This window comes from Saccostrea echinata, unplaced genomic scaffold (genome assembly GCF_033153115.1).
Source record: "Saccostrea echinata isolate AGI-Se365-2 ecotype Australia unplaced genomic scaffold, CSIRO_AGI_Sech_v1 ptg000016l, whole genome shotgun sequence".
In the NCBI taxonomy this organism is placed as follows: domain Eukaryota; kingdom Metazoa; phylum Mollusca; class Bivalvia; order Ostreida; family Ostreidae; genus Saccostrea; species Saccostrea echinata.
Window position 1 is genome coordinate 2537323 of NW_026889765.1, and position 22643 is coordinate 2559965.

At 33.2% G+C, this 22643-nt stretch overlaps 1 protein-coding gene and 1 long non-coding RNA gene across 2 annotated transcripts; one reads left to right on the forward strand and one right to left on the reverse strand.

The window, feature by feature from the left end:
• Positions 1 to 449: 449 nt before the first annotated feature.
• On the forward strand, positions 450 to 8841 carry LOC133188732 (eukaryotic translation initiation factor 3 subunit A-like). The gene is made up of 8 exons (XM_061324223.1): positions 450 to 485; positions 1145 to 1246; positions 3905 to 3985; positions 5708 to 5830; positions 6517 to 6588; positions 6676 to 6801; positions 7087 to 7239; positions 8803 to 8841. Exons 1-8 carry the CDS (start codon positions 450 to 452, stop codon positions 8839 to 8841), a joined length of 732 nt encoding a protein of 243 aa, XP_061180207.1.
• A 4032-nt stretch (positions 8842 to 12873) lies between these two features.
• LOC133188811 (uncharacterized) lies at positions 12874 to 14602 on the reverse strand. The gene is made up of 3 exons (XR_009721321.1): positions 14175 to 14602; positions 13212 to 13348; positions 12874 to 12949 (listed from the first exon to the last, which is right to left on the reverse strand). It is a non-coding gene; the product is annotated as an uncharacterized LOC133188811 (long non-coding RNA).
• Positions 14603 to 22643: the final 8041 nt, after the last annotated feature.

Here is a 22643-nt window from a genome sequence, read left to right on the forward strand (position 1 = left end):
TCGAAGGTGTCTAAATCATCGTATTGACCTCAAAAAACAGCAATAACTGTTTTATTATATGATTAAATGATAGCAAACTCCTACAAGACTGTTTTCTTTGCTTTAATTGAAAGTTTTAATGAGAAATTTCAACAAGAACACATTGTAACATGAAAAAATGGAACAGGAATAATTCATGATATTGACCTGCAATAATTCCTTATATTGACCTGGAAGGTCACGTGATTCATTATATTGACCTGCAATAATTCCTTATATTGACCTGGAAGGTCACGTGTAGGTCAATATAACGTAGTATTTTTCTAACATTGTTGGATCTCAGCCAATCAGAAAGAGGGAAATTATTCAATCATATAATAAAATGATTTTACCACTATATATAATGACTTCACCACTTCACATAAAGGTTATTGCACCTCATATAATATGAAAATGACCTTCAGGCAGCTATGGCATTCCATAGTTTTTGCCGAGATATGAAGTTGGTGATAACCGATTGTGGTCAGTGAGGTTGCAACAGAATCAGTCTCCCACATAAAAATCGAATAAAATCCAGTGATTGAAAATTTAAAATTAATCAACCAGTGCCACGCTGTTCATGTGTACCTGGTGCACCCAACTTCTGGTTGCTCCAGTTCGAAATTGTCGTTTGGTGACTTCTTCATACCGTTGCTATCTATAGAAAATAATTTTATGCTTGTTAATCTCTTTGCAACAATGTTTTCACCTGAAGAAAGAATAGTCTTTTAATTGTTCTAAAGTCCTACAAATTTCTGCAAACACCATTTAGTGATACTGACTGCATTAGTACGCTCTTCTGGGGTCAAAGGCTCCGCATACGATGTAATTTTTGTGTGTGAGTTTTTAATTAATGCAAACATAAAGTAACACAAAAAAGTAGAATTTTTTTTCCTCCAACAAGTGTTAGCACGTTTTTGATTTTTCTTATGGAATGGTTACGCTTTATTTAATATTGTACTTATTTATCAGTTAAGGCATTTAATTACCTTGTTTTTTACTTTGGTAACATATTTATATATCAAATACATCACAAACAAGTTTTAAAGTAAAGTATTAATTTTCTTTGGTGGCGCGTTAGCAATTTTGTCTTTTAAAGATATGTTTATATACTTTCTATTACTAGGCTGAGAAGGACAAAAGTGTCGAGAGTGGTAAAGAAGAGAAGATTCAGGATGATGTTCCCAACGTCAAACAACTGCTGGCAAAGATAAAAGAACAGAGAAAGGTTCTTAGTATTCTGTTGTTAGAGAACTTTTTTCTCCCAATCACTAAAATGTATGGACTCCACATTCTAACCCTTGCATTTTTTAATTATGAAAAATAAATAATGATAAAAAATAATTTAGCAGAGTATTCCTTCAATTGATTTTGGCTGAAACACGGGCACCTGAAATTTTATCAACAAGTAGGAAATAAAGCCCTATAGATAAAAAATTCTTCCCTCTTCATGTGTATAAAAAGCGCTGTATTTATATATCACTAATAAAATTTCAGTTACATGTGGTTGAATTAAAAGCATTAATGGTAAATGTTCATGATAATACATTAGGGTAAAGCACTGCAAATTCTTTTTAATTTTACAAGCCTCCCCTTCCCGGACCCAGTGGATGTAGGATGGGGCTAAATTATCAAAATAATATAAAATTATTTAAAATTCTGTATACTACCAAGCATCTAAGGGACGTACTGATTGCAGAGTTATATCAAGTATACGGGCATCTCAGCGGAAATTATGAAATTCATGACCCCTGCTTCATGCTCCAGGGTGGGGGTAAATGCAGTTTATCATGATCATGTATTTTATCTTTTAAAACCTTTTTTTATTATCTTGAGGACAAACTAATGCAAAGCAATATCTGCAAGCATGCAGAAAAAAAGTGTGGAAAACCAAATGGGAAAGACTGCGAACAGACAGACGAGGGACAAATAAAAAGCAGTGATCTTAATATAAACTGCAAAATTCATTTCCCCTACCTGAGGGTTTAGATAATAGGGTGGGACAATACGTATTTTGTATGTATTGACAGTAGTGAAAATGCATTTAATCTCCAGAGAATAAATTTAAATAAAAACAAAAGAAGCTTTAAGGAAACAAACTGAATGGACAGCAAAAACAAGCAAGTTGATCTAAGACATCATGGAATTCCTCTGTTCTGCCCAAGGGGTCAGGTACAAAAAAGTGAGGCTTTCATACAGTATGTAGTGAAAAAACGGTCCAAAGCGCAACATAAATAGGTGAAATATATAAAACCCTGTTCAAGGGCTCAGATCCCAGTGTGGGGCTAGATCGGCTGAAGGCAGTTCAAATCTTAACATTATACATTTATTGCATCCCTCACTATCATGCAATAAATTGTTTATTATACCGAATCAAGCACAATGCAGGAAATATAAAGAAAATCCAATTAATATAGTAAACATTTGATAAGAACAACATGAAACAGAAGTAAGTTACACCACTACTCGCGCTTCATAAAAAAAACCCAAAACATTCCTTCGTGACAAATCAGTGTAATTTACACACCAGTAACATTAACCCCCCCCCCCCCCCATGAAAACACTTTTCTAAATATTTATATTTTTACACGTTTAAATTGACACAATCAATCAAAGGTATAAACAATCTAACTCAGTAGTAAACTCAGTCTCCGCATTGTGACGTCATAATCGTGAAACACGAAGTTTTGTTGCAGGGCAAACACGACGGTCACGTGACTGTCTCGGCCAATTAGATTCTATTTTACTAGTGATTATTTATATGAGGTATAATAATACTGGTTGTCCGCGTGGCGCGGTGTTAAATCGTCTGTTCATATAGTAAGGTGTTGAATCGTACGTCACAGGTGCGAATCCCACTGCGGAATGTGGGGAACGATCCTTCGGATGAGACCGTACAAACCGAGGTCACGTGCAGGCATGAAAAAGATCACTCACTGCTCAAAGACCGTGAGTGCCAAGTACAGGTATAAATTTGCAGCCCTTCTTCGACGGCAAGCGGTGGCGTCTCCAAAAAATTCTTGAATTAAACCAAAAAACAAAACAAAAAAAAAAGCAACAAAAAAAAAAACAACAAACAAACAAAAAAAAAAAAAAAACAAAAAAAAAAAAAAAAAACAAAAACAAAAACAAACAAGACAAAAAAAAAACAAAAAAAACAAAAACAAAAACAAAACAAATAAACAAAAAAAAAAAAAACAAAAACAAAACAAAAACAAAAACAACAAAAAACAAATACTTGTTTGTACTGAATATTATTAAGCAAACACAGATCAATTTCAACAAAAATGGAATTCAGATTGTGCTACATCCAGTAAAGGCAAAATTTCATATAAAATTTATTTTCATGTAAAAAGGTATCCGTTATTAATAACCTTTGTAAATTCATTAATATTAATATAGTTAATACAGAAACGTAGCATCGTGGTGGGGGGGGGGGGGGGGGCAGCCAGAGAAAAAAATTTCAACTTACCTGAAAAAAAACTTGACCAAAAAAACCGGAAAATTGTCCGAACTCGAAAATCCTATTTCGTACGGGGGGTTGGGGGGGGGGGGGGTGGTTTCCAACTTCTTTCAGTACCAACCAAATTTTATTCATATACTACTACAAATCCCTTATTTTACTATTCTACAACAAAAAGTCGGGGGGGGGGGGGGCAACCGGCCTTTCAATTCACATTTCAAATAGTAAAAAAGGTCTTTGGAAAAAAGTGGGGGGGGGGGTGCAAGAGAGTTACCTCTCCTGGTAAATGTAAATTGTACACTCTTGCGTCATGTATTTTGTTTGATTTTGTTGTTGTATTTTCTCTAGGTTTTTTTTATACAGTGTGAGAATAAATTGAATTGAACTGAATTACGATTTCAATGTGCTGTCTATCAATTATAGGCTGCAGAGGACACATGTGTTATGACAAAGGATGAAGAGAAAGTCCAGACCGTTCCTGTTGTTCAAAACAGCAAACGACAAGTATTAAAAGGAATCTTAAAACAGGAAAAGGTTCTTAGTATTTTGTAGTTTGTGATAGTTTATTCCTTCAAGTGATCATTATAAGGTCGCCCCTATTGTCTATTGAGAAGCTGATGGCTCGTTTTAATACTCCCCCTCAACAAGTTGAGGAGGAGTATTAAAACGAGCCATCAACTTCTCAATAGAGAATAAGGTTGCCCCCTTTCATCCCTCCTTTGTAATATTTAATGAAAAAAAATAAACAATGATGAAAATTCCATTCCCAGTTGATTCCTTCAATGTGTTGCCTCCATTTTGACTTTGATATGCTTTTGTCCACTAATTCTGTAAAAATCAACTAAGGTTGAATTACAGGCCCCTGACAAGTACCAAATAAAGGCCAAATTAAAAAAAACCCTCCCTTCTCTCTATATAAAAATATTGTTTTAGTAAATGGAGGCGTTTGGATGTGAAAGTGCTTTATTTGCATCATTTTGAAACAATGTTGGGTTTAGAGCAGTTATTACTTGTTTATGAAATTGTATAATGCTGCAATTCTGTCCCTTGAGACCTTCGGAATGGAACCGAAATGACAAAAGGATACCATATTTAGAAATCTTTTTTTTAAATTAGCAGGCTAGAAGGAGACAAAGTGACTGCATAGTTAACCAAAAGAATGCAGTGAGGTTTTTATTCCCTCCCCAAAGGAGTAATGCTATAGGGCCACCTACATGTTGTTACGTGGAGTTTGCTGCGGTAAAGTATAATTTATTGGGATAAAGTCTTTTCTTTTAGTTAGTATCTGGGAGACAAACTGACTGCATAGCACTACATGTAAAAAGCAAAATGTTTCCAATACTGTGAAATGAACCTGTACTTGTACCTATGGGGTTCAGGCCACGGGATGGAGATATTTCTGTAAATGGTTAAAATGCATTTTATTCATAAAATCTTAGCAAGCATCTAGAAAATTTGTGTGGTTGGCAAGTTGATCTCAAACATTACAAAAATCCTCCGTTTTTTTTTTTTGTTTTTTGTTTGTTTTTTTTTGCCAAAGATGGTATAATTTTTATTGTGTATTTAAGAAGAAAATTTCCTAATGAACATCAATCGTTGCGGATGGATCTTGAATCGCAAAATAATGTTGTTACTAATAATAGATGGTACACATAATCAAAAAGGAATCATGTTTGAGAACTTTTTTTTAGAATTATTGATCAAATTACAATTGCCTGAGCTCAAAAAAAAAAAAAAAAAAATGAAAATTTATCGGATTACTTATGATAATGATACACAACAAAATATAATCAACGATTACTTATGATTACCCCATCCCTGATACATTCATGTATTAAAGTAGATAAAATGTCCACTGAAAAAAAGAACAGGGATGAAATGCTTTAAGAACTCCTGAAAATCTTGCATGTTAATACATCATCTGAAATAAAATCTTAACCTCATACATATGCTGACAGACAGACAGTCAAGTAATACAAGTTACGGAGGGAGGGTAAAATGTATTGTGTGTGAAATGAAGTGATACTAAGTAAATGAAAATGACCGGTCGACAGGGGATAGGTACTCCTCCATGGCACCTTTAGAGGTCCGTGTTTAATCTACTCTCGGTTTGTATTGTTCTTATGACTTCTGAGTTTGATTATTGTTCGTTATTGTCATATTTCATGTGAATTACCTGAAATTATTTTTTTTTTAACTTTGAAAATTTTCTGCTTTTCTTATAAGACTGAAAAGAACGTCACTGTCAGAAGTGTTCTGAGAGGAGAAGAGAGCAGCGAGGATGTGATTGAGGTTCAAAACGGCGATCAACTACTTGCCCGACTTAAACAGAGCCTCAAAGAGGAAAAGGTTCTTAGTATTTTGTACTTGGAGATTGTTTATTTTGGAAGTGGTCATTATAGTGTATGGACTATAAACCCAACCCCTTCTCTGTATTTCTTATAATTCGTATATAATTATAATGGTGAAATATTAATGATTGGGGGGGGGGGGGAGTCTCCATACCATTTTGACTTTTACGCACTAGCTTTTGGTTTTTTTTACACAGTTAAAAATCAACACCAGGTTGGTTTTTTAGGTGAATGAAGTTTACACATTTAAAGCAGTTGCATCATGCATATGAATTGAATAATAAGGAAATTTACTCATATACTCATGAGTACATTGTAGATACACATATCTCTGAACGAAACTTTAATAATCTGAATAAAAATGAGCTCTAGATATGTTTAAGTACCAAGGCACAACTGTTTGAACATACTTTCATAAAACTAAATCCTTTTAAATACTGTATAGAGGTAAAAATTTCGCCCCGGTTTTATTTCCTCGTAAAAAGTGGGCGAATTCAACGAAGACAGTATTTTATCTTTAACACAAATGCTTCTGGAAAAAATTGCTTGCAAGTGTGAAAGAAGAAAATTACCCTGTATACAATATGTACATACTTGTACATGTAAATTTGGAATAAGTATTTTGATTTGATAGTCCTTTAATCGGAAGTTTTGTACTTAATATGAGGGTTTTTTTTTTTGTAGCCTTTCAAATCTAGAAGAGGAGACAACTTAAGAGCTCCGTTTCGCCATACCCAAAAACTTGGAAAGATTAAAGTGAGTTAAGTTATCAATATTCAAAACACATTTGCTATAAATTGCGAGTCTTCAATTAATTATATGCAAATTTATTTTACATGACAGGAAGATGAAGAATTCCGCGTCAGACAGGACGATCGGCGGTATGGAATATTCCAGTCCGATTCGGAGTGGGGAAACTCTGACTCCGAGTCGGACTGGTCCGAAGGAGGACCAGACGTCTACATGGAAGTATGTGTAAAATTAATAATTTTATCGAGTCAAGAAAGAAAAGAGATCTAAAAGAGACCCACTAACCCACTAAAATTGATATTCAACACTTTACTGAAATTAAGTTTTACTTTCTACTATTTGTTTTTTTTTCGAAGTGCGATTGTGTAACACCGGTCAAATACTATTGTTGCTGCCAATGCTTTAGAAGAAAGAGGACTGCAAAGGTATTGATCTAGGCCTTGGTTCAATTACTTAATAAAATTTGATTTTATTTTGACTGATATTTGTATTTCTCCAATCTAGACTCCGCCCGTTACATTTAAATGGGTGGGGGATAAACAAGATAAGGACATAGAGGAAAGAGAGAAGGAGGATAAGGACACAGAGGGAAGAGAGAAGAAGGATATGGAAGTACACGATGAAAATGAAGAAACAGAGAAACCAAAACGTGTAGGGGTATGTTTCAATTGATAAGAAATCTTGTATCAGATTTGTTTTCGTATTTGCTTTTAATTTTTCAAATATTATAATTGTTTATATTTGGTGATCGTCTTTAGCTGAATTTGGTATCTCACGAATTTATATTTCAGAGAATGAAGAGAATCAGAAATTTTCTGAGAGGATTATTTTGTTGCATGAGGTAAGCTGGGGGAAACAATGCTCGAATTTTGTTTTGATGCATTGATGTTAATTATGGATTAAATATGTTCCATACTTAAAATTTGCTCGTTTTCAAGTTCAGATGCAATTCCTCCTTTCGTTTTCAATATATTAAGAGGGCTGTCCAAAAAATTCATAGACACAGTCATGTTTTCCTTTATAATGACTTAAGTGTCGAATACATATATGGTAATAATCTAATATAGATATGATTGAATTTATAAAAATCAAAACAATACACAGTACTTCACAAGTGTTATGAGTGTAAATACTTTGAATATACCATCCGCACGGCAAAGTCTGAGTAACATGAAAGCTAGTTTTATATTAACGACTTGGATACAGGGACATCATATTACAGTGGTAAAGAGATCCGCTTCTTGCAGTCTCTCAAATTGTACACACAGTGGAAAAAAGTGTAAATTCATAAACTGGAAATATTCCGATTATTCCTTGTTGATATGTTATTTCTTTGTCTCTGATCTGTTTTAACACTATTAAAATATAAAGAATGGGCGCTGGTCCGTTGGGATGTTTGGACATTTTCAAATTCACTTTTCTATTTCTTGTGGGTTTTTTTTTCTTAACATTTCTCTATCCGTCCATTAACTGATACTAAAGACATAAGAAATAACGACAGTCGTTTTACAGTGTTTTAGGTACTACGTAACAAATAATTTTTATTTAGCTTTGACTTGTCTTATAAAAAACAAGAATGATCATTTTCATCCAAAACATTCATTAAATAGTTTATAACATTTTGACCATGGGTCGTGCATACTGTGTACGACCTTTAATTGAGCGATTTTTACCTGTTAGATTAAAACTACCCTGCACTCTGATTGGGTTTTTTGTAACAAATATTTTGGCAATATATAAACTTTATTTATTAAACAATATCTTTATCTATATGTAGGACCATTCGATATGACATAAAGACATTGTCCACAAACTTATTGGGCAGCTCTCGTACAATGTATAAATTAAGGTCTGACGAAACGTTCTTCGAATTGTGCACATTTTATTGTTACTTTTAATAACACAGGCATTAAACACAAATTCTAAAAAATTATTACGCCCTCTCCCTAAAATATTTATATAAATGTATATATTGTCTGACCTTAAGTCATCAAAATGTTTAATTGACATTACTTTTAATTGTAGGAAAAATAATGACGACTGAAAATGGCTGCTTCTGCATATCTGGATTTTAATTATTTTTCTATAATGACATTTTTCATATTTTTTTTAAGTTTAGACACCAAAGAGGAGATACCCGAGCTATTTATCCCCGTACTTTATATTGGCATTTAATTGGGTTCATTTTTCTTTGTTTGGTTGTTTCCTCAAATTTTCCAGAATGTGGGCAACAGAGCAGAGAAAAAGCTCTGTGGCTAGCATTGCTGACAAAAATTACCTATTCTAAATTCTTCTTTGGCTTTTTTTATCTGGTAATAAGGCAAACGGGACAGACTGTTCTGCCTACTTACCAGAGCAAACTTACTTCATGACTTTCGGAACTTTCGACCAACCAGGAAACACCCATTCCTATATAGAGGAATGGGATTTATGTTTCCTGTCAAAAACTGTAAATTGTAATTGTTACATCCATTTAGAGATGTTAATGAAAGCTCCGTTGTCTTCTCTTTTCAAAATTCTGTTAAATTCTTTTTATGAACGTTAAATCATTCGTTAAATCATTAAATTGTATTGCAAGATGGAGCTTTTGTATTTGTAATTTGTGTGCGTGTGTGTGTGTATGTGTGTGTGTGTTTTGTTTTTGTGGTGGTTGGGGGTTATAGTAGAATCACATTGTTTGCCGAGTATCTGTAGGCATTTCCTGTCTGGAAGTTATCTCGAAAACTACTCAGTATTCAATAAAACTTTTTTTTAAGTTAATTTTTTTTAAACATATTCCATTTTAACAATGCACTTCTTTATTTTCAAGTTTTATTCGTAAACATTTTGAAATGTGGCTTGATTAATAATTGCCTCAGCCACAACTTTGAAATGTTAAATCTTTATTTATAACTGTACTACCTGTTGTGATAGTAATATGCTGTTTTAAGGTAGAGATTGATAGGTTGTCAACAAAAAAACTAACCATTGAAATTTTCTGAATTTTATATATGTTTGTGTTGAGTCTTTGTTCTAAATCATATTAAAAATTCAAGGTAGGTCATCGGGCTAGTTTAAGAGAAATTTGATTATTTTAATATAGCCTTCATCACCCACCGAAGAGATTAAAAAGCAGGGTAGAATAATATAAGAAGAAGAAATGAAAAGGGCTATAAAATTTTTATTGATATATTAATTATCATTTGTCTTATATGAATTCAAACATCTGTCTATATGAATTAATATTTGACATCAATCTTAAAAGTATCAAGCATTGTAAACAAAAAACAGAATTACATTCACCAAGATGCATGGTCAAATTACGTTAAAATATTGCCTATTCATTGCTCAAAGACTCACACGTCTGCTTCCACTGTGAAAAAATTACCCATCAAATTTCTTTTTTTATTGCATATTATAGTTAGTCAATATGTATCTTAAATTTCAGAAAAAAATCATACTACATAATGGGGTTTAATTTCAACCTGGCGCAAGTTTATTATCTTACACCCTACCCTACCCCCTTCCTTTACAAAGGATGCACTTTTGAAGAATATGGTGACTAAGAGAGATTATCAAAGAATTCATCAAAATATTTCACAGAAAATGCGTAAATTCTTTGTAATATTCTTCTAAGTTACATTTTATATCACAAAAGCAAATATTTATACATCCTAGACACATGTTGCCCTGGTTGACCTTTTTGCACTTACATTCAAACAGATATAAACTTTCCTTTATATCGTTAAAATTGACTTTGATAGATTTATTATACATATGATTCTTGGATGAATTATCAATGACAATATCTTTTGACCAATTCTGTGCATAAATAAACTGTTCTTTTAATCTTCCTTTGACAACATTAGTATTAATTTCACTTTCCTTTAACAGTTTCTTTTTCATTCCAAATACATGTATAACATATATAAGAATACCCAGTGATTATGAAGTTTTGTAAACAGAATCAATCCACAGTATGTTATCCTAATGTTTTAAAGATATTCAAATAAAAGCATGAGTTATGTGTTTCACTGTTTAATGAAGACTGCCTGGTCATCAGTAGTCAGATATTAATACACTAAAGCATCACATGGTAAAAAGTGCCGGGAAATAGAGTGATTCGGTTATCATTACATACATACAAAAATAGTGTAATAATTTACGTAAGAACATATAATCTATTAAAGGTAATAATTTGTAACTTTAAAGTATAGATTTTACACACAGATTCATAAAAGTTAGAGGACTGTATATGATGGTGTACAACTTTTAAACTCAGGATGTAATTCAACAAAATAAAGTGAATACATTTAATAATATGTACATTTTTCTTGAAGTCCAAACTCCTCAAGTAATTTCAAGAAAATTGGAATGTCATTTGATACAACATTATGACCTACAACAAGAAAAGGATGGTTTGATTTAAGAAAATCTAAGAAATATAACAATGCTTGATGAATGTTGATGCTACATGTACATGTATTACCATTAAGATTCATTTGGAAAAGTAAGATAAACTTGTTATTTTGCTAGCTGTAGTTTTTTGGCTTATTGGCTGACGAAGATCAATCATTTATGTACACATGTATGAATCTTTAATTGCCATCATATGGATCCAGTTGTGTCATGTTCAAGGAACCGGACAATTCTGTTGATTCTATGTCAATACAACAAAGGTGTTCTTTTCAGGAGCTGCAATGAGCGGAATTCATTCTGTATATTCAGATTTTGAAGCACATATATAATGGGTGGGATATGTCTGTTCCTCTTTACTGTATCCTTCTGGTAGTTCTTTTTCTGAAATGAACAAATTTTTTTAATATTTAAAGAACTAAAATACATGTATTACTACTTTCTTACACTACAAACATAGTATGACTATGTCTATATTATGAATATAAGACATTTCTGTCAGATTATACTGTAGCAATACATTTTTATATATGTATTCATCAAATTGTCATGAATCTTTTAATCAAATGCATATGTAGTCAGCTTCATTAATCTGGACACTTTTGCTCCCATGGAAATTGTTTGGATTAATGAAGTGTCTAAATTAAAAAAAATTGGTATATATAGATAAAGATTAAATGTTCTAGTTTCTCAATGTAGGTCACACTCTAAGGCCAAGATCATGGGGTTAAAAAAAGAAATAAACATGTGAAATACAAAGACTCAGCAATAACTGTTTAAGAGTTAAGGCCAAAGGATAAAGTTTTTGTGGAAAAAACACTACATGTACCTGTCAATGAAACATCTTCAATGTAAAACAATACATACAGCAACTAGCAACATGCTGTATGTGTACTTAAAAAAGCGGGCTTCATATTTTAGCAGCTTTGGCGCAGACAACGATGCGCTAATTCAATAATACTGCAAAGAAATCATTTATAAATACAATATACAGCAGGGACATATATAGTTCGAATTCATGATTTTGCCAAAAATTCCACACCCAGTAATTGCGCTAATTTTTAAATAAGCAAATTTATGTACAGTAACTATTATAATTATGTGGAATTAAAATACATTTTTTACATCATTCTTATTCCTTGGTTTTAATCCAGTCTTGTCCTAATTACCTTATTGACATAATTCCAATATTCTTTTGTAACACTGCATATGACACTTGATTATATAGCCAAGGATCATGTATGTCCATAAGATCTGTAACATGAAGAAAAGACAATAAAAATTAAAGTAGATAGCTTGATCTATTTAAAAGATATTGTAGAATTTATTAACAATTCTGGCCCCAGGATCATGAAAGATCTTAAGCTTAAGTCAAAATCTTAATGTTGCACTAAAACATTGTAGACATTAAGTAGACCAAAATTAAAATAATTGTCAATATTGCATTACAAAAGTGTTTTTATCTGCAAATTTAGAGATTAATTCAATAATTAATAAATACTTTACAGGCGATTGAAAATTTGACTTAAGTCTAAGTCTGTTTCATGATCCTGGGCCTGATTTAATTTGTAAATTTAATTTTTTGTAAATTTAGGTATGATAATGTGAAGAAGTCAGTATGTACATGTATTGTTAAAAAACCATGTCTCATAAGTTTTTTAACAATACTGACTTCTTCAGATTATCATAGCAATTCTTTGGTGTTATAGTTGAAACAATCTCATTCAAGTTAGAAGACATCTTTACATTTTATAATTTTTGGTTACATGTATTCAGTTTTTAATTCAATTTACAATGTGGTTTTTTTTTTGTATGTCTATACACAAGCATTTACCGGTACATGTATTTAAGTCAATAGAGCACCTGACTAGTGATGCAGGAGTCCCAGGTTAGAATCTCGGTCCAGCCATACATTTTCTTCCTTTCCTGTCACACATGTACAGTTACTATAGCAGATCTGTCTTGAATTTTCCTGAAATATGTATATGAACTTTGAAAAATTATTGACTTGAGAAAATGCTTCTACATGTATACAATAGTTTGTACATTATGGTGTGTAACTTAAGAATATAAGGACTAAAAATTTGAAATCTAATAAATTTATAATAATATAAAACAGCTCCCCCCCCCCCCCCCCTTATTGGAAAAATTTCTGGATTTTCCCTGATACATGTGCAAGTGTAAATTGAAAGGAAAAAATAAGAGACGAAACAAATTAAGCTTTAAATACAAACCAATGGCTACTTTGAAGTTAATGTAAAAAGCACCCTTGATATTCCTCTTTCCAGCTGACACTTGATTTGAATGGCCACATTATTTCCGCAGAGAATGCTGAATACACTGCCTTAGCCTAGTCCATATTTTGCTTCACCTGTAGTATTTAATATTTCTTTTAGTATTTATGATATCTGTTTATAATCAGGGCCCTTTTGAGCATACAACAAATACATACATAATTTATTACATGTGCATAATTATTACATAAACTTGCATTTATTTAAAAATCTTTTGAATACAGCACCATTTAAACTGTTATTTATCATCTATATATATGGTTCATAAGATAACATGTAAAATACATATACTTAAATAATATACAATGTTAAGTATTAAACAGGTCCAGTCAATCAGTACATTTATCTGCATAGGTTGAATTACCTACAGACCGCTACTGTAACTTTATTTAGCTACTTTGGGTAGCTTTATTTAGCTATTTCAATGCAACTTTTTACAAATTTGCTTTTTATTTCAAAAAGACAAAAGATCTAGAATTGCAAGTAAATATCCACAATTACTTATACAAGGGATTAATATTTAAAAAGCGATCCAAAGCTGAGAAAGTTTACACATTTCTGCGTTTTAACACTTTAAGCAAAATATGTATTTCTATTGTTTGAGTAACTATACACAGCCTGGTGTGCGTTTAGGCACAGAAAAGTATGATTACTTCACATTGTGCTAAATAATTACCAATCCGGCCTTTATCATGTTCACCAGAAATGTCTGGTCTTGTTATTTCATTCAAGAAGTAAGAGTCTGGTCATAAAATAAGTTTGACTTTGCAGCTAAATAAAACTACTTTAGTTAGGTAAATAAACCTATGTAGGTAATTCAAGCTACGTAGCTAAATCTAGTGATTGTACCAGACCTGTACGTTAAACTGTTAAACAAACATGCACCATAGTCGTAATATTCACCTGATGTATCTGAAACGGACACTGCAAACAAAACATTTGTTCTGCAAAATTTTTACTTCTTCCATCATACCAATTAACATCTGCAGGGTCATGGCCTTTAATCAGCTTATGTCTATATTCAAAACCACATCAGACACAGATACCGGCACCCACGTGGTGCTGCAGTCGACAAGGAGTAGTTTCACCAAAATTATGTTCATGGTCGGTTTCAGTCTCATTTTCATTTCGATTCTTATTAAGGTGCTTCAACTTCGAGGACCGTCAAGATTAAATATGTATGGAAACTTTGTCTTTTAAACGAGGAAATTTTCTCGACTGCTTCGTCGGCCATCTTGTAGCATAGACAATAATGTGTAAATGAAGATTATTATTTGGCGGCGTTGCGGAATCCGGAAAAACAGCACGTGCTAATATGCGGATTCTATCTATCACGTGATTGCTATCCGTCTCTACCTTAATTATTATGTAAATGATATAAGCCAAAAACTGTACACTTAGACGGAGAATGAACTGATTGAGGTCTGAATGTACAGTATGGGGATAGCTACTTAAAACATAATCTCTACTGTGTTCAGTAAAGGTTTATAGGCCGAAAATCGTCCAGTCTATCGAAAGAAAGAACTGTTACAGGGCCGTTTTTTCACATATTGGACAGTTTGAGGCCTATAACCTTCTTTCCACATTTACTCTTATGTGTCCGTAATGTACTCTCTTAGAATTGTTAATACCTGTAATCCATTGTATCAAGTAAGGCATTGGCTTCTTTCGCTCTGGTAAAGGCTGTTTACAATCAAAACAAACAAGCACTGTTACAACGCACTTTCACTGTAGGAAAGCCGATGACCGTAATATAGTTTACGGTCATCAAAACATGTCGGCTGATATGATCGGTTGAAAATTTTCGACGGCGATTATAAACATTATTCAGTAAAACTGCATAATTTAAGGTAATGGTTAAACGAACATCGATGTTATCTCCACACCAGTAGTTATTGTTTACCCAAACAAAAGAAAATGAAATGATAAAAGGCCTTCGAAATTTTGCAGTATGATGACCGTAACAAACACATTCCAGCGAGAAGATGATGACCGTAAAACAGTTATATAGATGACCGTAATCTTTGTACAAAATCATGTTAGATGCTTTATATCTTATTTAACATCAATTCTACATGTTCTATAACACCCCTGTAAACAACTCTGATGCGATCGGCAACACTGATAAAATCATTGAAGAAGAAAGTATCGTAGAGAATAAGATAAAGCAGTTTTGTATGTGCTGGAGTATAACCAGCTGTAAATAATACTAGAAAAGATTTAATTCGGGCAAATATCACCTAGATTAAATTTGTAAAATAATTTCTGTACAAATGATCAAATCGACAATGCTCAAAACATCGAATTTTCATGCTTTGAGATAGTTAAGATTATTATCATCTATCAACATTGAAGGTCATTCTTAGAGGTATGAACTAAACATTTTAAAATTAAAACTGTATACATTAGCATCAAAACAACTTTTAATTGGAAATTTTGACAACTGCGAGGCGATCGTCAACGACATGTATCGTTTATTAAGCGATCGTATAACTGGGAAATAGCGATCGTAAATTAAACGCATGAAGAAAAAAAAAGCACAAATCTGAGTAAATTCTGTTTAGGAACTGTTATTTCGATATATAATATATATTATTAAATCCAAATAAGGCAGTCGGTCATTGTGATATATCGTTTTTAACCAATAAAAATGACCTACATAAATATCAGAAATTAAACTTAACTACCGGTATGTTAATCAAGGAGATACATGTACTACGGAAAACGAACTGGAGGGTTCGCAAAATTTTACCTCAAAGGTATAGCAGTTATAATATCTCATATAATATATTTCAACAGAATAGAATTTATTTGCAGGCACGCAATATCGCTTTTTTTAAAAGGGGGGGGGGGGGGTAAAATGTAAAATTACCTTAGAAAGTTTGACAAGCAAAATAAAAAATGAAAATTGTCCAAATTCGAAAAATCCTATATTGAATGTGTGTGTGTTCGGGGGGGGGGGGGGGGGGGTCATCTTTCACAATCAAATTTTATTCACAAAGTACCAGAGTATCACTATTTAACTATACTGCAAAAAAAGGGGGGAGGGCAACCAACTTTTCAATAAACATTTCAACTGTTACAGTAAATAGTTATGTTTAAAAAAAGTGGAAGAAAGCAGCCTCACTACCCTCCCCCCCCCCCCCGTCACATTTTGTGATATCCCGATGAGTTGCACAACTCAGAGGCAATAAAGATTTGAATTGATTTGAGTTTAATAGAGTAAGCTATCATTAATTAAACCACAGGAGTTGGAATATGGCCTTTCTGACATATTTTATTTCTTACATAAAATTTGTAACATGACGACTTTTGTAAGAAAGCAATAAAATATGTCAAAAAGGACACATACCAATCATTTCCCCGAAATTTTCCATATCCCGTAAATAAAAAATATAAATACTACAATAATAACAATTTTCAGTAAAATGATAACACTTGTAATTTTAGTTTTATTGATAGATATCCCACCTCCTGTAATTGTTATTTTTATAGTATAGTGTATTCATTTTTTTTTTACTGAAAATTTCGGTAAAATTTATAGGTACATGTATGCCAACTTCTGTGATTAAACAGCCATTCCCTAGACAATAAAACCTGTTTTTCTATAATCCTAATATTCGGTCCTTCCAATACTTTTTGTTAGTATCTGATTTATTTTAATCGACTGCCAATAGACAATTATTAGCAAGAGTTCTGAATTTTTTATTTTGCTGTCTTAAAATGTGGACAAAATTACCCAAGCAGAAGATTAGAAAATCTGTCAATCCCCCCCCCCCTCTTAAAAATCAAATGTTCGGTGTCCTGTTCTGTTTCGACAGACTATCAGCCCATGTAAATCGGTAAACTCTTACTATATTTCATTGAACTGTTAAGGGTATTTAATGAATTTCAAATTGCACGATCGCATGTTTATCATATTTTCTTAGTTGCATGATCGCACACAGAATCGTTACCGATCGTAAAAACGTTTGGCACATGTACCACTTCAAATCTTTATTTTGACGCTTTCTGTTTGATATTACGGTCATCATAAATTTACGGTCATCCCACTTCACGGAATAAACCTCGATTACGGTCATCTTAATATTTTGTTACGGTCATCATTCTCAAAAACTTTGAGGTCAAACTACAGCTTTATTTCCTTAAGTTCGAGTAAGCTATAATAACCAATAGCAAGTTCTCATTAGCGTACATTCAATTTTCAGCGGAATTTACACAGATATGCTATCAAATGTTTGATATCTTGAATGAAAAATTCTTACCGGTCAGCTCGGCCGACATGTTTTGATGACCGTAAACTATATTACGGTCATCGGCTTTCCTACAGTGACTTTGAAAAGGGACGGCACTTAGAAAAAAATTTCAAAGTGCGTTAAATTTGGGACCAAATCAGGCAAAGAATATTGACGACGCATCCTTGCGTTCCTATAAAAGAAGAAAAGATGTGCTCCAGAAGGAAGCGAGAGTGAGAAAGGAATAGGAGCTGTTGATTCTTGCCAGGAAGGCATTAAAAAGGGAGAAGTGATATCCCCGAGTGTAAAGTTGGTGCAAGTATTATTCAAATAGAATTTGGAGATATTTCATATTTCTGTTCAAAGTGCGTTAATATATGGACCATATTTGCGCACTTTGAAAAAAAATGTGCACGGCTTGGTCAATATTCTTGCAAATTTTAGGTATGATGAATAATTATTTGAACCCGGTTGGATAACTCTTTGGTGATAACGTCACTTCAGGATCTGAGATATAGAGGTTTAAAAATTTTTAAGGGGTGTCTTGTTCCCAAAGGTTCTTCCAAATGTTATAAAAGGGAAACGAGTCATTTAGAAATAATGGAGGAATGATTGTTTAATAGCACGATTTCGTTTCTTTTTCTTTTCTTTTTTTATTGTATCCAGTCTGTAATAAGTTCGGTAGATGTAGGGGTCAATAATGACTTGAAGCATTGCATTTTTTTTTTTAGAGAAAAAGGAGCAATAGTTTGTATGCTCGTTGAAAAATAATTTTCCCGCACAATATGATGGTCCTTTTATAGTTATTTGATAAATACTGAGAAGTATGAAAAAATGTTTATTACGGCACAATATGATGACCTTTTTCAGTTATTTGATTAGTATTAAGAGGTATGAAAAAAATCATTTATGTATTATATACGTGTTTTTATGTCCCCGTATCGAAGGTTCGGGGGTATATAGTTTTTGCCCTGTCCGTCCGTTTGTCTGTCTGACTGTCTTTCTGTTTGTCCGCAAAAACTTTAACCTTGCCCATAACTTTTGATTGGTTTGAGCTGTGACTTTCATATTTCACAGGTGTATTCCTTGTGTCAAGACCTTTCTTTGGGTACCATCAAATTTGACCTTGACCTTGGAGTTTGACCTACTTTTGAAAAATTTTATGAGACTTTAACCTTGGCATAACTTTTGAAAAGTTGGTGCTTGTGGTTTCAAACTTCACATGTGTATTTCTTGTGACAAGACCTTTCTTTGGATACCAACAACTTTGACATTTGACCTTGACCTTGAAGTTTGTCTTTTGAAAAGCTCTAACTTTGGCCAACATTTGACCCTGTCCTTGGAGTTTGACCTACTTTTGAAAAACTCTAACCTTGGCCTTAACTTTTGAACGGTTGGTGCTAGGGCTTTCATATTTAAATGTCTCTTCCTTGTGACATGACCTTCCTTTGGCTACCAACAACTTTGACCCTTTGACCTTGACCTAGGAGTTTGACCTACTTTTAAAAAAAAACATTAACCTTGGTCATAGCTTGTGAACGTTTGGTTCAAGAGCTTTCACATTTCACGAACATGTGTATCACTTGTGACAAGACTTTCCCTTTGGGCCCCATTTGACCTTAACCTTGACGTTTTACTTACTTTTAAAAAACTTAAACTTTCGCCATAACTTTTGAACAGTTGGTGCTAGGGCTTTCAAATTTCTTTGGATACCAACAACTTTGACATTTGACCTTGACCTTGAAGTTTGTCTTTTGAAAAGCTCTAACTTTGGCCAACATTTGACCCTGTCCTTGGAGTTTGACCTACTTTTGAAAAACTCTAACCTTGGCCTTAACTTTTGAACGGTTGGTGCTAGGGCTTTCATATTTAAATGTCTCTTCCTTGTGACATGACCTTCCTTTGGCTACCAACAACTTTGACCCTTTGACCTTGACCTAGGAGTTTGACCTACTTTTAAAAAAAAAACATTAACCTTGGTCATAGCTTGTGAACGTTTGGTTCAAGAGCTTTCACATTTCACGAACATGTGTATCACTTGTGACAAGACTTTCCCTTTGGGCCCCATTTGACCTTAACCTTGACGTTTTACTTACTTTTAAAAAACTTAAACTTTCGCCATAACTTTTGAACAGTTGGTGCTAGGGCTTTCAAATTTCACGGATATATTCCTCGAGACAAGACCTTTCTTTGAGTACCAACATTTTTGATTTCTTGACCTGGTGTTTGACTTGCATTTGAGAAACTTTAACCTTCGCCATAAGCTGCCATGCGGGGGCATCACTGTTTCACAATCACATTATTAAATCAGCGATATAGTCACTGAGCCTCTCTAATATAATAGAGTGCGTTATTATTTGTTTTTCAGGAAAGCTTATCTCAATTTTTTAATCTATTTTATTTTAAATCAAATTTATTGAAAGTATACCAATGTCATACCAGTTATGTAAATTCGTATATTTGGGTAGAAAAGAGGAAGAGTTAGGATGAGGAACATTTTTTTTTCAAAATGCGTTGATTTAGTCCCAATTTTAACGCACTTTGATTTTTTTTAAATGCGTTGCCACATAGCATTTATTTTAATTGTTAACTTAGTGTACAGTTACAGGTAAGTGCTGTTTTTAAATAACTGAATAAAGAATATTTAAACACAAGGTAATAAAGAATATTTAAACACAAGGCATGAGATTCACTCATGTGACCTATTGCTATCTGTTTTCGTCCGTCGTCGCGTTTCGTGTATTTTCAGTTATTAGCATCTCTGGGTATAGTCCGAAATATCTGACGTTTTTCCAGGCTTTTTTCACGATTTTGATATTTTACTTGCCAGGAAAACGTCAGAACCGGCGCCATTACGAAAACTGGGAATTCGCCGCCTCCAACCAGAGGCGGCATTCTCGGGATGATTTTCGATACTTGCAAAGCGAATGAAATGTCAAACTCACAATTTATCAATAGTACAATACTTTTAGTACTCACCAACATCGTTTTTATGGTTGTTTATAAAATATACAATCCGATGAAAACATTTTATCTGACTGTCGAGATTTGTTTTCATTTCGTGCATTTTAAAATCTTTCAAGTCCTGTATCGAAATGATGAGTGATGTTTTCTTTTCATCGATATTGTTGAGTACTAAAAGCATAGTGCTATTGATAAATTGTGAAAATGGCATTTAATTCGGTTCCCAGGTATCGAAAATCAAATACGATTGGAGACAGCGAAATTTCCAGTTTTCGTAATGGCGCCGGTTCTGACGTTTTCCTGGCACGTAAAATATAAAAATAGTAAAAAAAAAAAAAAGCCAGGAAAACGTAAGATATTTCGGACTACTCTGGGTAAAAAGAAACGAAAATTGTTAATTTCGTGGTTCCCATTCTCTGGGACCTTAGGGGCGGGGCAAAAACAGTAAAAATTAATGCAATCTTAAAAAGTCTTCTTTATATCCTGCACATGAAGTAGATAAACTGTTAACATGATTGAAATAAGCATTAAGCCCTCTACCAAACTGAACTTCTTGGCCAAGGGTTCTGGGGATAGGAGAGCTCTATTGATCATATAGTGAAATGCAATTTAATTCTTCAAAAATCTCCTCTCCTCCCGTATTATTTAGCAGACAAGGAAGTACATGATTATGAGCAAAGGTGTCCTTTCCAAAATTGTGAATTTCATGGTCCCTAGGTCAGGGGCTCTAATTTAAGGGTGGGGCGCTAATGATTAGTGAAAATGCATTAATTCTTTTCTGCTCCTGGGTATTTATCAGGTAAGCTAATTGCATTGCTATGATAAGCAAGGATACATCAAAATCATGAAATTCATCACCAAACAGGGTTTTTGGTATTAGGATCAATATATCATATATAGTACTAGTGAAATGTATGTTGTTGTTGTTTTTTTTTAAATTCTTCTCTGCCTCTGGATATATAGCAAATATATAAAGTGCATGGCTACAATGAGCAAGGGTGCCTCTTCCAAAATTGTGAAATTCATGGCTCCAGGGTCAGGGATTTTTGTGTTGGGGGGGGGGGGGGGGCTCTATTAATAATACAGTGACAATGAATTAATTCATTGAAAATCTTTCTTTTTTGTGAAATTCCTGACCCCTACATGTATTTCTGGGATGTTGGGTGGGGTCCATTGATTAGATAGTGAAAATAATAAATATGAGTTTTCCCAGAGTAATTTGTATCATAATCTGATAGAAATCATTGATATTTTTTTTTAACTTATTCAAAATATGAACATCAAGTTTAATTTCTGACTTAAAACTGAATTCACGCAGTTTTTCAACATGATCTCCTTTCAAAAATATGATGTGATTAATGTTGATTGAAAATTAATTATCGTGTACTTTTATTTTACCCCCCGCTTGGAAAGTGGGGGTGGGGATGGGTGGGTGGGTGTATAATGGGAGTGTCCGTCTGTTACACTTTGGGGTACACATCTCTTTTCTGCAACTCCTCTTATACCACTCAATAAAATTTAATGATACTTTCACAGAATCTTTGTTACATAGTGCCATTGTGCACATTCTATCTTACTTTTTAATTGGACACATATTTGTGGTTTCCAATAGCAAAACGGAGACACTGCCATTCTTTCTATAATATTGAGGGGTACTTAACTCTTATCCGTAACTCCTCCCATACCACTCAATAATTTATGATGCAGAATCTTTGTTACATAGTGCCATTATGCACCTCCTATTTTACTTTCTGATTGGACATATATTTGTGGTTTCCAATAGCAAAACAGAGACACTGCCATTCTTTCTATAATATATAATATTGAGGGGTACTTATCTCTTATCCGCAACTTCTCTTTTAATACGAATGAAATTTAATGATACTTTCACAGAATCTTTGTAACGTAAAGCCATTGTGCACCTATTTCACGTTTTTAATCGCACACATATTTAAGGTTTCCAAGAGCAAAAAATGGACTTTGCCATTTTAAACATATGGGAGGCAGGGACTATCATTTTGTGAGCTCAGTGTTCATAGTACCTAGTTTACTACATTGTAAATAAATGTTTTGTCTTTTGTTGATTCATACACAAATATGTACATGTAAGGGATGTCTTCACATTTCATCTTTTCTGGTTCAGTGGTCCTAGATAAGATTATTTTAAATGACT